The sequence below is a fragment of the Scyliorhinus torazame genome, chromosome 16 (genome assembly GCF_047496885.1).
Source record: "Scyliorhinus torazame isolate Kashiwa2021f chromosome 16, sScyTor2.1, whole genome shotgun sequence".
Taxonomy (NCBI): Eukaryota; Metazoa; Chordata; class Chondrichthyes; order Carcharhiniformes; family Scyliorhinidae; genus Scyliorhinus; species Scyliorhinus torazame.
Window position 1 is genome coordinate 148,913,246 of NC_092722.1, and position 15,582 is coordinate 148,928,827.

At 46.1% G+C, this 15,582-nt stretch overlaps 1 protein-coding gene across 1 annotated transcript; it reads right to left on the bottom strand.

The window, feature by feature from the left end:
* Positions 1–10,702: 10,702 nt before the first annotated feature.
* Positions 10,703–13,249, bottom strand: foxi1 (forkhead box i1). Its single transcript, XM_072479202.1, has 2 exons — positions 12,514–13,249; positions 10,703–11,857 (listed from the first exon to the last, which is right to left on the bottom strand). Exons 1-2 carry the CDS (start codon positions 13,091–13,093, stop codon positions 11,307–11,309), a joined length of 1,131 nt encoding a protein of 376 aa, XP_072335303.1. The 5' UTR covers positions 13,094–13,249; the 3' UTR covers positions 10,703–11,306.
* Positions 13,250–15,582: the final 2,333 nt, after the last annotated feature.

Here is a 15,582-nt window from a genome sequence, read left to right on the forward strand (position 1 = left end):
ACGTTTCCCTTGTCAAAATTTTAATAAAATGCAATACTTTTATGGTGTAAAAACAATAATATTAAAATACATCAAACAATCACAAGTTTCACCAGCTATGCTTTCTCTGCAGTTATATTTTCACATGTAATCATCTTAATATCAAAATTCATATCAGCCCACAAGTAAGATATGAGAAATATTTCATAAATGTATGATACAGTTAAAACTAAAACTATAATTTCCTATTAATATCATGATATTTTGACTTCAGATTTGTGGCCTGCTTACACTTTGAACAACTTAAGTGTTTTTCTTTTCTAACTGTTAAAGGTGCATTTTAAAATCTACATACTTTGTTTGAGTGTGTATGTTTAATTGAGAGTGTTATTGTCTGTGTGACCATGTGTGTGTTTGAGTCATTTTGTTATTGCATGTCTGTGAGCGTGTATTATTGTGTGAATGTGTGCGCGTCATTGTGTGTGTTATTATGTGAGTGTATATTTGTTATTGTGTGTGTTATTGTGTGAATGTGTGTTATTGTATGTGTGTTATTTATTGTGTGTGATATTGTGTGCATGCTATTGTGTGCAAATGTGTGCTACTGTGTGTGTGAATATGTGTATGTGAGTGTGCGTGGCACTGTGTGTGAAGGTATGTTTGTGTGTTATTGTATGCGTGAAAGTTTGTTTTTGTGTGTGAGTGTGTTATTGCGTGTGTGTGTTATTATGGTGTGTGTGAGTGTGTTTGTGAGTGTGTGTGTGTTTATTGTGTATGAGCGTGTGTGTGCTTGAGTCTGTATGAGAGTACATGCATTAATGTGTGTGTGTCAGTGGTTAGCACTGTTGCTTCACAGCACCAAGGACAGGGTTCGATTCCCAGCTTGGGCCGACATTCTCCCCATGTCTGCGTGGGTTTCCTCCGGGTGCTCCGGTTTCCTCCCACATGTCCTGAAAGATGTGCTGTTAGGTGAATTGGACATTCTGAATTCTCCCTCAGTGTACCTGAACAGGCGCCGGAATGTGGCGACTCGAGGATTTTCACAGTAACTTCATTGCAGTGTTAATGTAAGCCTACTTGTGATGCTAATAAAGATTATTATTGAGTGCATGTTTGTGAGTGTGTTATTGGGTGTGTGTTGTGTGAGTGTGTGTTATTGTGAATGTGAGAGAGTGTGTTTGAGTGAGTGTATGTGGTATTTTGTTTGTCAGTGTGTGTGTGATATGTTATTGTGTGTTTGAGTGTGCATGTTTGAGTGAGTTAGTGTGTATGTGAGTATATGTTTGTGTGTTAGTGTGTGTGTTTGTGTAAGTATGTATGGGTTACTGTGTTTGAGTGAGTTGTGAGTGTGTGTTTCTATTGTGAGTGTGTATTTGTGGGTGGGTGTTTTTGTGTGTGTGTGTGAGGGTATGTATGTGCGTTATTGTGTGTGAGGGGTTGTGTTATTGTTTGCGTTATTGTGTATGCAGGGTGTGTTATTGTGTGCGTGAGGTTGTGTGTTTGAGTGTGTTGTGTGTGTATTATGTGTCAGTGTGTTGTGTGTGAGATAGTGTGTATAAGTGTTATTGTGTGTTGTGTGTGAGATAGTGTGTGTGTTATTCTGTGTGAGAGTGTGTGCGAGTATGTGAATTGTTACCTTTGTTGCGGTGAACATCGTTTGAGAAAATCTTCTATCTACTTTGGGAAAAGTGAACGGTGGCCTGTGAGAACATGATTTGTCCCATCACGTGGGCACTTTCCATTCTCTCCACCAGATATTGGCTCCGACTCTTAAAAGAGTACAGGTGCCACGATTATACTCTTGCGGAGCGAAGCCAGTAAATTAGCCGAGTCAGTTGATTACCCCGTTTGACTGATTGACCAATTCGCTCGGTTTTCTGGTGCCGTGTTCTCAATCTCTGAATGAGGCAGGACGACGCGGATTAAGCTGCAGACACATTTTCACTTGTGCACAAAAAAGCGGGGGAGGGGGGTATCATAAATCTGATGGCAATTTAAAAGCAGCAAAAATAATGATTTAAATCGTTAATGATTCATGAACTCGTTTTATTCCATCGTAAACCTATCTGGAGAAAGAAGGTGAAAGGCTCTAATTTGTCTCCATTCTTTAATCCTTCAGGCGCAGTTTCCATCTGTCCAACTGGCATTTAAACTAGCGATGTCTTAACCTGAAGTTATAAAGCATTTCATTTGGCCAAAGCATAATCCTTTCTTCAAAAAAATGTATAGGGATGGAAGCATTATTTATCGGCTGGTGTGTACTTGTTTTAGCATTAACCAGGGCGACACATGTCCCGCAAAAGTGAATTGCACAAGAAAACTATTCAGAAGCCGACATGCAATATGTTCCCCGAATACAGGAATGGGAAAATAGACAATTGGATGAATTGCCCACTGTTTTTGTGGGGATTGTTTGCAGCCCTGGTCCTGGTGAAAATGTGTTTTGAGTGATACAACTCGATCCCCAGATCGCAGGTCAGAATGTTTATCTTGGTTCTCAGGAAGAGATCTCCAACACGGCCAACATTCATTCGTTGAACTGAACTTTGTGGAGAGATTAGCAAGACGATGAAGTAAACCCTGGCTCTTGTTAATTTCACCTTGCTGAGCAATAGCCGGTGCTAATGTCCTTTGAGCGAATGGCCCTTCTAATTAGACTGTCTGGCGTGGAATGAACTGTTACTACATTAAAAACAAATTTTGCTCTCAATATATCTAAAAATATTAATCCAGCGAAAAGATTTGTGAGAAGGACCTGGCCGATGGATCTGTTTCACTGGCTTTGCTGTGACACCCTGTTCTGCCCGCTGCCCTTGAGATGCGCTGGTGTCAGGAAGGGGATTCGGAAGAACTGGAGACCTCCGTCATCTCCTCAGTTGCAGGCTTCAGGTTGGCCGACAGCGCTTCATCCTCCCTGACGGTGCCCGTACGGTCCTCGGAGGAGCAGCTGGAGTGAGCTCCAGATGCCTGTGCTTCATTGGGAACTGCGATTCCTGGCGTCCCCCCCATCGTCTACACCATGGTGTCGACGCCTTCAGAATGCTCCTTAGTGATTGGATCACACTCACAGGCAGTGCAGTGGTTCGCACAGCTCCCTTACGGCGCTGATGTCCCAGGTTCGATTCCGGCTCTGGGTCACTGACCCTGTGGATTCTCCCCGTGTTTGTATGGGTTTCGCCCCCACAACCCAAAGATGTGCAGGGTAGGTGGATAGGCCACGCTAAATTGCCCCTTAATTGGAAAAAATGAATTGGGTACTTTAAGATTATTGTTTTATAAAGTGATTGGATCACACTCTGGAGTGTTTTGGCAATGTTCACCTGCTTGTGGGAAATGTCCCTCAGAAACTAGGACATGATATCGAGGCCCTCACCCATGGTTGACGCAGACTGAGCCATGCCTTGGACACCACCACTCAAGATGTTCAGCTTGTTGTCAGCCTAGCAGTGTCAACCTTGGTACCACACATTGTCAGCATTACATACTGTGCCCATAGCCTTTGGGACTCCTCCATTCGGCTATGCGCTCATTGTAACATTGCTGATATCCCTCCTCAATCTCATGGCCATGTCCTAGCATCTTTATCAGCTCTGGGAGAACCTTGGCCAGAGGCTCGGCTTCTGGCTGGGACCCATCTGAGTCCTAGGAACTAGCAGACCTCCCACTGCTGACTCCCTTGGATGTTCCTGCTCCACCTGATATGCATCAGCAATTGCGTGGTCCTCATCAGATTGTGCTCTAGAAGCCCGTCCACTTATATCGCCCGCTGAGGTGTGTGTCTCTGTGCTGATGGGAGATGGGGGTGATAGCTGTGATGCCTTGATAGTGGTCTCCTCTGAGCTCTCCTCCAATGTGGTCTCTGGGGTGATGGTGAGGGAGGGGAGGGGGGAGGGGGGGGAGACAACTCTGGATGGCCCAGCCCCATTAGATGGAGATCCTACGAGAGAATGGGCATGTGGTGAGTGAGAGGGAAGGATCATTTTGTCCAACATGAACAATTCAGTTGAGACGTCACCTGGATAAAGGGGCATTGGGTCCTCACCTCTGCACCACAGGTCAACCTCGCTTTTGGTGACTCCTTTGTCCTCGGACAACCCCGCGATTCCCAGGGCCTGTTCATCATAAGTGGACAGGCCTAAATCTCTGGGACTCTGCCCCCATTTGGCCCTTTCCTATTTGTTATGGGCTATCTTCTCCTGCGGGGACAAAGACGTGGCATGGTGAGCCGCACGCTTGATGGATCAGGGAGGTCTACAGCAGGTTCTATGTGTGGGCACCACTACTGGACATGATGAGGTTGTGCTGGTGGGTGCCAGGGGGTCCTGCAGAGCAAGCACGAAGATCAGGTGTGGAGAGGGTGTGAGGTGTCAACCAGTGATTTGTGTGGCGGAACAGAGGAACATAGAACATACAGTGCAGAAGGAGGCCATTCGGCCCATCAAGTCTGCACCGACCCACTTAAACCCTCACTTCCACCCTATCCCCGTAACCCAATAACCCTTCCTAAAATTTTTGTTCACTAAGGGGAATTTAGCATGGCCAATCCACCTAACCTGCATGTCTTTGGACTGTGGGAGGAAACCGGAGCACCCGGAGGAAATCCACGCAGACATGGGGAGAAAGTGCAGACTCCGCACACAGTGACCCAGCGGAGAATCGAACCTGGGTCCCTGGCACTGTGAAGCCACAGTGCTACCGAGCTATGGAGGGGATGGGTTTGGGAATTTGAGGGGTGGCAGCCGCAACTGATGCCAGGAGAGAGGTATCCTTGAAGCTCGATGGAGGTCGTTGGTCTTCCTCCAACATTGGACCTTGGTCCTCCTGGTAATATTGCCCACACTGACAGCCACTGCTACGGCCTCCCAGATGATATTGTTGGCCCTTCAAACCACTTGGGGAAACAAGATGCCCGTCTCTCATTCACAATGTTGACAAGCATGTCCAGGTCAGCATCCCCAAAGCAGGGAGCAGGTCTGTGTGCTGTCAGTGTGGACTGGGTGTAGGTGGTGAGGGTGGTGTTTAAAAGCAGTAACCCCTTGTTCGCAGCGAGATGATATGGCGCGAGTCTGGCAAATGAGACGGCAATAGAGCAAGTGATGGCAATGCACTCATGGGGCTTATTTTCAGCACTAAGTTGCCATTAGACACAGGCCAGAATTTGGTCAATATAGCTGTCGAGAAACATACCATCCATCATGCTCAAAATGACACTTTAAAATTCTTCCGTTAAATCGAGCCCAGCAAACAAATCTCTCCATGACAAATACCCCCCTACAGAAAAGTACAGAGACACCATAACAAATCACCCCCATAGATAAGTAGAGATACACCGTAACAAATCTCACCACCCCCCCCCCCCCCCACCCCCCAGAAAAGTAGAGACATAATAACAAATCACCCCCCAGAAAAGTAGAGATACACCGGAACAAATCACCCCCCCCAGAAAAGTACAGAGACACCATAAACCCCCTCCCCCACCAGAAAAGTACAGAGGCACCATAACAAATTACCCCCCAGAAAAGTACAGAGGCACCATAACAAATCCCCCCCGCCAGTAAAGTACAGAGACTCCATAACAAATCCCCCCCCAGAAAAGTACAGAGATTCCATAACAGATCCCCACCCCAGAAAAGTACAGAGGCACCATAACAAATCACCCCCCAGAAAACAGAGACTCCATAACAAATCCTCCCTCCAGAAAAGTACAGAGACTCCATAACAAATCACCCCCCAGAAAAGTACAGAGACTCCATAACAAATCCCCCCCCCCAGAAAAGTACAGAGACACCAGAACAAATCCCCCCCCCCCCAGAAAGGTACAGAGGCACCATAACAAATCCCCCCCCAGAAAAGTACAGAGACTCCATAACAAATTCCCCCCCAGAAAAGTACAGAGACTCCATAACAAATCCCCCCCCCCCCCAGAAAAGTACAGAGGCTCCATAACAAATCCCCTCCCCCAGAAAAGTACAGAGGCTCCATAACAAATCCCCCAGAAAAGTACAGAGACTCCATAACAAATCCCCCCCAGAAAAGTACAGAGGCTCCATAACAAATCCCCCCCCCAGAAAGGTACAGAGACTCCATAACAAATCACCCCCCAGAAAAGTACAGAGACTCCATAACAAATTCCCCCCCCCAGAAAAGTACAGAGGCTCCATAACAAATCACCCCCCAGAAAGGTACAGAGGCTCCATAACAAATTCCCCCCCCCCAGAAAGGTACAGAGACTCCATAACAAATCACCCCCCAGAAAAGTACAAAGACTCCGTAACAAATCCCCCCCCAGAAAAGTACAGAGACTCCATAACAAATCCCCCCCCCCAGAAAAGTACAGAGACTCCATAACAAATCCCCCCCCAGAAAAGTACAGAGGCTCCATAACAAATCCCCCCCCCCCGAAAAGTACAGAGACTCCATAACAAATCCCCCCCAGAAAAGTACACAGACACCATAACAAATCACCCCCCCCGAAAAGTACAGAGACTCCATAACAAATCCCCCCCCCCCCGAAATGTACAGAGACTCCATAACAAATCACCCCGCAGAAAAGTACAGAGGCTCCATAATAAATCCCCCCACCCCAGAAAAGTACAGAGGCACCACAACAAATCACCCCCCAGAAAAGTACAGAGGCTCCATAACAAATCCCCCCAGAAAAGTACAGAGGCACCACAACAAATCCCCCCCCCCCCGCCAGAAAATTACAGAGACTCCATAACAAATCACTCCGCAGAAAAGTACAGAGGCTCCATAACAAATCCCCCCCCCCCAGAAAAGTACAGAGGCTCCATAACAAATCCCCCCCCCCCCAGAAAAGTACAGAGACTCCATAACAAATCCCCCCCCCCCAGAAAAGTACAGAGACTCCATCACAAATCACCCCCCTGTCTCACACCATAATGCCAGAAAGAGACTCTGCGGGGGTGGAGAGTCGCACGAAAGATTTTGAACATCTTCTGGCTGTTAATGTTTCTCCCAACAGATATTTTTGAGTGTTTTGTTCTACCTTATATAATATTCTTTATATCTGATATTTTTGCATTAGCTGAAAATGTATAGCCATGACGCCATTAAATGTTAAAGACAATGTCGATGTAATTTGTATTGTCCTAATATTAATGTTAAAAATTAAACTGCATCCCAAAGTTAATTTAAAGGCTTCAATACAACAATAGCGTCGAAGCTACTGGATGTGTCACGATAATCGCCGATAATTGTTGATTATCCCTGAGCTATATAAATACGTTTAACACAAGCCTACAGTGTATGATAAGGTGTGTTCGAATACAAGTTCCAGTCTATTTCCTAATCTGTGAAGACACTTGGTTTGAATGGGATGTTTTGCTTGGGTGATGTGTTGCATGGGCACTTGATTTTTAATTACTCTGAAACTCAGCCACTCTTAAGCAAACAAAAAAGTAGAGATTGTCCACTTAATTGGGAGGCAAGTTCAGAATCCAACCCCAAATAATCAGATCGATTTAAGAGAACGGTGGGTGATCATGAGCCAAGAGTGAAGGTGAAGCTTCGAACCGGAGGAGTTTTCGCTACAAACTCCTTTTCTGCAAAGTGACAAGAGGATAAAATGCTCTAGTCTCCCCCCTCTCTTCAATGTACGTGAGTCCATTGAGTTTGAGTGGGAAGAGGTCGGTACAATTTCAAAGCTAAAACGCCACACGAAATCACAGAGAACCCCTGGGTATGTATTCTGAGGTTTCGTGTTGCCATACACAACAAATAACTACCGCTCCCCCCCCCCCCCCCTTTGGAATGTGAGGAAATGTTTGCTCTAGCATATGAAAAAAATGGATCAGACCTCCAGCGCGTTACAATGTTTTGAGACTTGGATTGAAGGCATCCCATTAGACACCAGTCATCTCCCATTGGTTTATGGAGATCGTGGACGTTTTTATTTTTTCCCCAGTTTTAATAAAAGATGATTTTGAGTCCTATTTCACAATGGAAGTGGATGGAGGTTATGGGACCTATCCATGCATTGAGGGAATGCCAGGTGCATGTACTACCATGTCTTAGCAAGTTTTGTTCATGTCCCAGGACAGTGTAACGTTGGTTTTAGTGTATGAGGTACTTAAAAAGGGAAAGCATCACTCTTCCTGCGGGGGAAATACGTGTAATTAAAGCATTGCCCGGCAGGGGACCGGATTAAAATTGACACACGATTAAACTTTTTCGAATCTGTCTGGATAGCCTGTCACTAATACGCTGGAGCAGCAGAACGACATGTTCGTTTCAAAAACACACACACAATTAATGCCCTCCCAAACTACGGCTGTACAGGGATTACAGAACCGCAGTTGAAACGGTGTGGGCCATAGGCTCTATATTTCCTTATATAAATATCTCTACATCACCTGCCTTATATAGACCGCTCATGAGCAGCACATGGGCCATACTTTAGGATAGGCCCTCATTTCTCCTCATGTAGAACGGTGTCGGATTGTGTTTGATAATGCTCCTGTGGAATGTATTCCTAATTAAATGCGCTATTTAAATGTAAGCCGTTATTATGTGAATGAAGCGGGGCTGGTGTCTATTCCCCATGTTCTCTGTCTCTCTCTCGGTGCAATGAGCACCAGATGGAATATATTGACATGCATAATTTTTGCCTTTCAGAACGGAAAATGCAATAAACACCTCAGACGTTCCTCCCAGCTTCTTCGCTGGTACTTGTGAGGAATTTTACAGGATTCGGAATGAATTTTCAGCAGTAAATATTCCACTGCATTGAAGGGTGATATCACTCCAAACTCGCTTTACTAAGGAGGTTTCTCTGCCTACTGCAAAGCAGGAGTGAAGATTACAAAGACACAGTTGCTGGGTGTGATTATTTCTCCCCGTGTTTTTTGTGAGGCAGCAGTGATTCCCTAGCTCTGGGTCAGAAACTCGCAGTTCCATGGAGTATGCTGACCATAGGGAAGGTGCGTTGATAAGACAAGCTGACACGCCAATTGCGGGAAGAGTGAGAGACACTCACTGGTTAGTCATGCTTGACACTGAATGGCGCCCCTCAACCTCAGACTTCTGGCTTCAGGCTAGCGATCCGATTTGTATCGATAGGGACGGGAAGTTCAGAGACAGCTCCGTCACGTCGTAGGAAAACAAGTTAAAAGATCAGGAAACACTGGGCGACTATATAGATGCATCTGATGTTACTCTAAATTGCGCATTTAAGCAGTCAGTGGTTTTACACTCGTAACACTGCTGGCAAATCCTCTAACATTGGCTCCAAAATGATTTGGTGGCTTCCCAACCTTTGACCTGCCTTTCGTTTAAAATATGCATTTAGACTCGAATTCGCGTTTGATTTATTTCAAAGTACAGCAAGTGGCCACAGTGTTTAATCCGGGCCGGATAGGCCACACTGCAGGAGCCGAATGAAATAGGAGACTCCTCCGAGTGTTGGCCCAAGTTCTCGCCTGAAAGATTCGGTTTCAGTTCTGTTTATTTACTTCCCCTCCAAAGTAAACACACACAGTTTCCGGGTAATTTCGCTACACCGATACCCTCCTTCTCCAGCCCAAATGAACCTGCCATTAGAATGTACCTGCCCGAAATTAATCCGTGCAACGGAACATATTTCAAATGTAATAATAATACTGGCTTATTGTCACAAGTAGGCTTCAATGAAGTTACTGTGAAAAGCCCCAAGTCCGGCGCCTGTTCGGGGAGGCCGGAACGGGCAATTGCAAACCACCACTCCATCATACATGGTAACAAGGGGTAGCTAGAAATGATGGGTAACGTTAATGGTATATTGCAGTCTGTGCAAAATTAACGAGTGTTGTAGACGTGCCTCACACTCATGGGTTAGGGACCAATTCCCTTTTCGATTTAGCGAGTCGGGATCTTAACAGGAGCCAAAGGAGCAATAAGTAGCGAAAGATGTCGCTCTGCCCTTCTGTTTCTGGCTGTCATTCAGCAGGGGGAGTCAGCATTTCCACTTTTGCAAATCCTTGCTCTACCAATTTGCCTTTAATCCACTTTGAAGAAACACCGCGGCTTCTGGAGGCCCCATCCTCTTTCCGCGGGTCCTGTCCAAATATTAACAGCGCGGGCATCGCGAGGGGGTGCTCGGCAGCACCACGGGCAATTCCTCCTCCATGTGTTTCGAAGTAAGAACTGTTAAAAAGGGCTGTTCCTTCTCATTGAGTCGGGAATGAACTGTGCAAAATGAGAAATCATTACACCGCCCTTTGAAATACTTCGATCTTTGATATTAACAAATAATGATTGGTGTACACCAACTGTGTCCGCCAGCATTCTTAATGCTTAATTCTTAGTTCGATATTAATTAGTTCGACATATTTCCTGAAGATGTAAATTACGGCGGGTTACAAACTTCTGTACCTTAGCTCTAATATGAAAACAGGTGGCACGGTATTTGTATGTAGATATATACAAATTCTATATTAACTGTAAAAATGATAATTGGAATAAAATCCACAATATGGGTCTCGCTTATTCAAACTTGAGGCTCGCGTCTCGTTCGTAATTCGAATTACAATCACATCAAGTATCATTGGATAATTCCCAGCTTTAAACATGCAGTTAAGTGGCGATGCTTAAAATATGTTGGCCATTATATGTGATAAATGTATACCTGGTCCTTTCCGTTCCAAAATCACTGCACAATCATCTCCAAGCCCTCATTCCCAATACTAACCATGAACGCGTGCTACACACAATAATAGAGGCTTGGTTTAAATAGGGTGAACTGTTTAATTCGGGGAAAATGGGGGGGGGGGGCAACTTTAAGTACAGGAACTGCAGCTGATGAATCTCATAACAACTTTATAGCATTGACGGCTCAGAATCACTACACAAAAAAAAATCGCTCAGTGAATCCCGTTCAAGTACCGACCCCGAGGTCTGACTAGCAACATCCGAAATACAAACTCAGAAACGATTGACCTCCATATGTAACGCGGTGTTCGACAATCGGTCAGTCCAAAATTATTGTAAGCTGACGTATACTTCATTTATCTACAACATTAATTCACGAATTGGTTGCTCAGTGCTTTATTCCCCATCCGCAGATTTCAAACGCTGATTCGTTTGACAATCCAAACCTCTGTCCTTTATAAGGTTCCTCTTGTAAACAAATGATTTGGGTCGAAAGGTTAGTTGAAAGCAAAGAGGATGTTTGGTATTTATCCTTGTCACTAATAATAAGGGCACTTCGACAGGAAAACAAATCAATTGCACCCAAACTACACTAAAAAAAAGTATCAATCACATCGTTATTCTATTTTTAAAAAAAGGCATATTTCAGTTTCTAAGCTGTGCATTCTTTGAATTTGTTGTTAAACCTCTGGGCCTTCCCTGCTGTGGATCAGATTGTTGACGCTGAAGTTGTTGCACAAAGAAGAGTTCAGGCCGCTTTGCTGAGCTGACACTGCAGACTGATAATAGTTCAATTGGTTGTGGAAGTGGACCGTGTTATGCACTGAGTTCTGGGAAGGTGAGTAAGAATTGAGTCCGGGGAGATTTTGCCTGGCTTGTGACAAATCTCCCAGCAGGGCCCCAGAGGCAAGCGGCCTGTTCATCCCATTGCTGGCGCTCATCATCGAGCTCATGTTGGACACAAAGTTGCTGAAGCAGGGGCTGGATTGGATGCTTGGTGAAGGCGAGCGTTTGGAATCACCCGCGATGCCGGGGACGTGCTCCACTTCAGGAGAAGCAGAGCCCAGGAGGACACTGGCTGAGTCGGAAACTTTGATGTTTGTCTCCTCGGTCTTGTCGCTCAGGCCGCCGGCTCCTGGAGTGTCCGACCTGCGCTTCCTTTTCCTCCTGAAGTTCCCATTGTCGAACATCTTCTCACAATTGGGATCCAGAGTCCAATAGTTACCTTTACCTGGGAAAATAAACGCAGCGTCAATCACTCAAACCGCGGGACCCCGTGCATAACCAACATTAAAAATAACATTACCGCCTATCTGAATGCAGAATCTCAGAATGGAGTTCGGTTATTTTAATGAACAACTTCGTGCTCAGCAAAATTACAGCTGATTCGAATCTAAACCTCCCCCCCCCCCCCCCCCCCCCCCAACACCACACACACACATTAAATTGCTATAAATCGTAACGGACACTGACGCCAAAAGGAACGACCTTGTTATTTTTGGACAAGTAACTTCCCCAGACTTTACCAAAGCAAACTTTGCAAAGCGTCCTTGTCACAATTCCGCTTCAACGCTGAGCTGAACTTTCAACTTTAACCTGGCGTAATGTACAAGCAACTGGTGGCGAGATAATACAAAGTGCTTAATAGAAATAAGTCATTAGGAAAAGGGATTTATAACTGTTTAGGGGGGAATGAATCGGCAAGGAATGTAAGAGGGTTAAAAAGAGAGTTGTGCAAAGAGTTTGGACACAGGACACGTTTGCACACGTTTAATTCCAGCCCCATGTCCTCAGTATTCCATCAAGAGGTTATTGTTCTAATTGACTGATTGACGAGTTGGACAAACACTGAAATAATTCAGCTCCCGAGAGAGCATCAAACTGTACCTGGGTCGTCCTCGTCCCTGGGCACTTTCTTGAAACAGTCGTTGAGGGAGAGGTTGTGGCGAATGGAGTTTTGCCAGCCCGCTTTGCTCTTCTTGTAGAAGGGGAAGTTCTGAGCCACATACTGGTAGATATGACTCAGGGTCAGCTTCTTGTCCGCCGCGTTCTGGATCGCCATGGCGATGAGCGCCGAATACGAGTAGGGAGGGCGAACCATTTTGAACAGCTCCTGCTGGCTGGGGAGGGACAGCCAGCCCAGCTCGGTGCCCCCATAGCCCGCGGGGGGGGCCAGGAACTGCCGCTGGCTCGTCCCGTAACCGGACGGGATGGTGCCGGCCAGGTAAGCAGAGGAGTTAATGGCCGGTCCGTTGAGCCAAAGGTAAGGGTTGGAGGTCGGGGAGGTGTAGTCAGGCAGCCCATAGCTCGGCGGGTGGGGAGAGGGTCTCTGGGGGTGATGGTGGTGGAGGTTTGGAGGATACACACTGAAGTTGTCGCAGTACACGGCCATGTCCAGGATATCCTGCGCGTTGGGGTGCTGCAGAGGGGCAGGCTGAGCATTAGACTGTTGTCCAAAGGCGCTCATAATCCGCTAGGCTGGAGGGGGGCTTAACAAGAGCGGACGGGCGAGCTCTTGCCATCAAACTCTGCTGACTGAGAGTCAGCGCCAAGTGCGGCATTTAAATAATGCCTAGGTGCATCGCCTGCAGTCTCAACCAGAACAGGTAGATCAATCTGGCTGTGCCTGACTGCACCTCCCCCCACCCCCACTGCCAACAGGTCTCCACTTTCCATCGCAACCCACCTCAGCACCCACACCCAATGGGTTCCTGCACAGGTCCCCCATTCAAACGTCCCACCAACTTCTAAATGTTCACTATTGTGACACACAACTTCCATACATTTCGAAGACCTTCGCGTAACATTTCACCGTGGATGTGCCGCAACTTTGCTTAAAATGTTTGACATCGGCCTCAGAGAGTTCGCAGGAATTGAGCATCGGTTCAAAAGTTCAAAAATGCTCAATCCCCCCCTTAACGTAAAATAACAATTATTGGACTTACCAATACCCATGCCCGGGACAGGTGGATAGTTAGAGTTTGAGATCGCCGCCTTTTCGCCTCCTGCGTGAAGTCCCATCTGTATGGTTTTTTAAAAAACAGACTGAGATATGGCAAATTAGTTTGCTCTGCTTAAATAACTAAATCCGAGAAGTCTTTACCACAAACAGGACTGTGTGTGCAAATTCAACCCGAACTGAGTTACTTGGAAGCAATTTTTGTTGCGGAAATAAACAGTTAGAAATTGATCAGTACGCTTAGTAACACGGGGGTCAAGGCGAAATAAAGTTATTTTGCATTACTGGAGGCAAAACATGTACATCTCTATGTTTACCAGCAAACACTTTAGCTTATGTAGTCTGTTGGTTATATGGGGAATCATCAGGATGTTGTGACATATAACACTGAAGCGTGGTGCCATCTCCCAAAATATTTCTTCATACACATCATTTTAAGTGCATTCGTTCATATGGTTTATTTTTATGACTGTAAGTGATTGCAGCAGTTACTACAGGTTGTGGTTTGGAGTATTTGAGTAGCTCCATTCATTTTCTGTGCTTGGGACCGACCACACGGGAGTTGGAGGTTGTCCTTTCCTGCCCCCTATTGGTGTTTCAGGCACTCTGCATGGTCACCAAAACTTCGCCAGTGCGTCAGCCTTATTCCACTGTCTCCTCAAGTTCCGAGGCTTGAAAATTACCGAGACCTAAGAGTGTGAGCGTGGGGCTAGAGTTGTGCAAGGTAAAGTTGAGGGGGTGAGAGGAAAGAGCTGCGAGGCAAGGGGAGATCTGTGGGCGGAGGGAGGATTTGCGGGAGTGAAAACAAAATAGAAAATACTGGACAATCTCAGCAGGTCTGACAGCATCTGTGGAGAAAGAAGGAAGCTAACGTTTGGAGTCTGGATGACGCTTTGTTGAAGCTGGAGAGAACTGGAAATAGGCCAGATTTGCACTGTTGTTGGGGGGGGGGGGGGGGGGGGTTGGTGCGGTGGGGCTGGATAGCGGGCCAGCGATAAATCGAGACTGACACAGATGGCATGGACAGACAGACAAAGGGATTCTCGCCTCAGACCTGCTGAGCTTGTCCCGCATTTTCTATTTTTGTTTCAGATTCCAGAATCTGCAGTAATTTGCTTTTATCTTTTTGGGAGTGGGGTGGGTTGGGGAAAGCTGTGGGAGTGGGGCTGCAAGAGGAGGGGATTCTTTCCACTCGAAAATCTTCACCTACATTTTCACAGTTTGTTTGGAGCAGGAATCAGGACTCAATGGTCAGTGAGTGGGGGGGGGGGGGTCCACCATTAAAAATATGCAAGGATTTTAAGGGACCTTGTAGCTGTTGCACTCAATCCAAGCTCCATGGCGAACATTGCTGCCTACAAGCTCGTTTGGCCTACTGGCGATCGACAGTTTGAGATGCCCTGCAACCATCAAAGTTTTACCACTCTGTCCCCAAACTCAGAAACGTTTCCAAGTGCTCCAAATAATGGACAATTATTGGAGTTCAATGACTGTTGTGTGGAGATATGTGACTCATCACAAGCACCCCCCACTAGCAATAAGGTAAGTGATTCTGGCAAAGGAGGAATTTTGAACGAACTGTAGGAGAACAATCCTCTCATCACAGAATCATAGCATTTACAGTGCCATTCAGCCCATCGAGTCTGCACTGGCTCTTAGAACTTAGAACATAGAACATTACAGCGCAGTACAGGCCCTTCGGCCCTCAATGTTGCGCCGAGCTGTGAAACCACTCTATTCCCTTATCGTTCATATGTCTATCCAATGACCATTTGAATGCCCTTAGTGTTGGCGAGTCCACTACTGTTCCATGCCCTTACTACTCTCTGAGTGAAGAACCTACCTCCGACATCTGTCCGATATCTATCTCCCCTCAATTTAAAGTTATGTCCCCTCGTGCTAGACATCACCATCCGAGGTAAAAGGCTTTCACTGTCCATCCCATCCAATCCTCTGATCATCTTGTATGCCTCAATTAAGTCACCTCTCAACCTACT

Coding starts and splice junctions, on each gene's coding strand:
- foxi1 (XM_072479202.1), bottom strand. CDS start 13,093: ATGAGCGCCTTTGGACAACAGTCTAATGCTCAGCCTGCCCCTCTGCAG. Junction 11,858..12,513: donor CAGGGACGAGGACGACCCAG/GTACAGTTTGAT, acceptor TTATTTTCCCAG/GTAAAGGTAACTATTGGACT.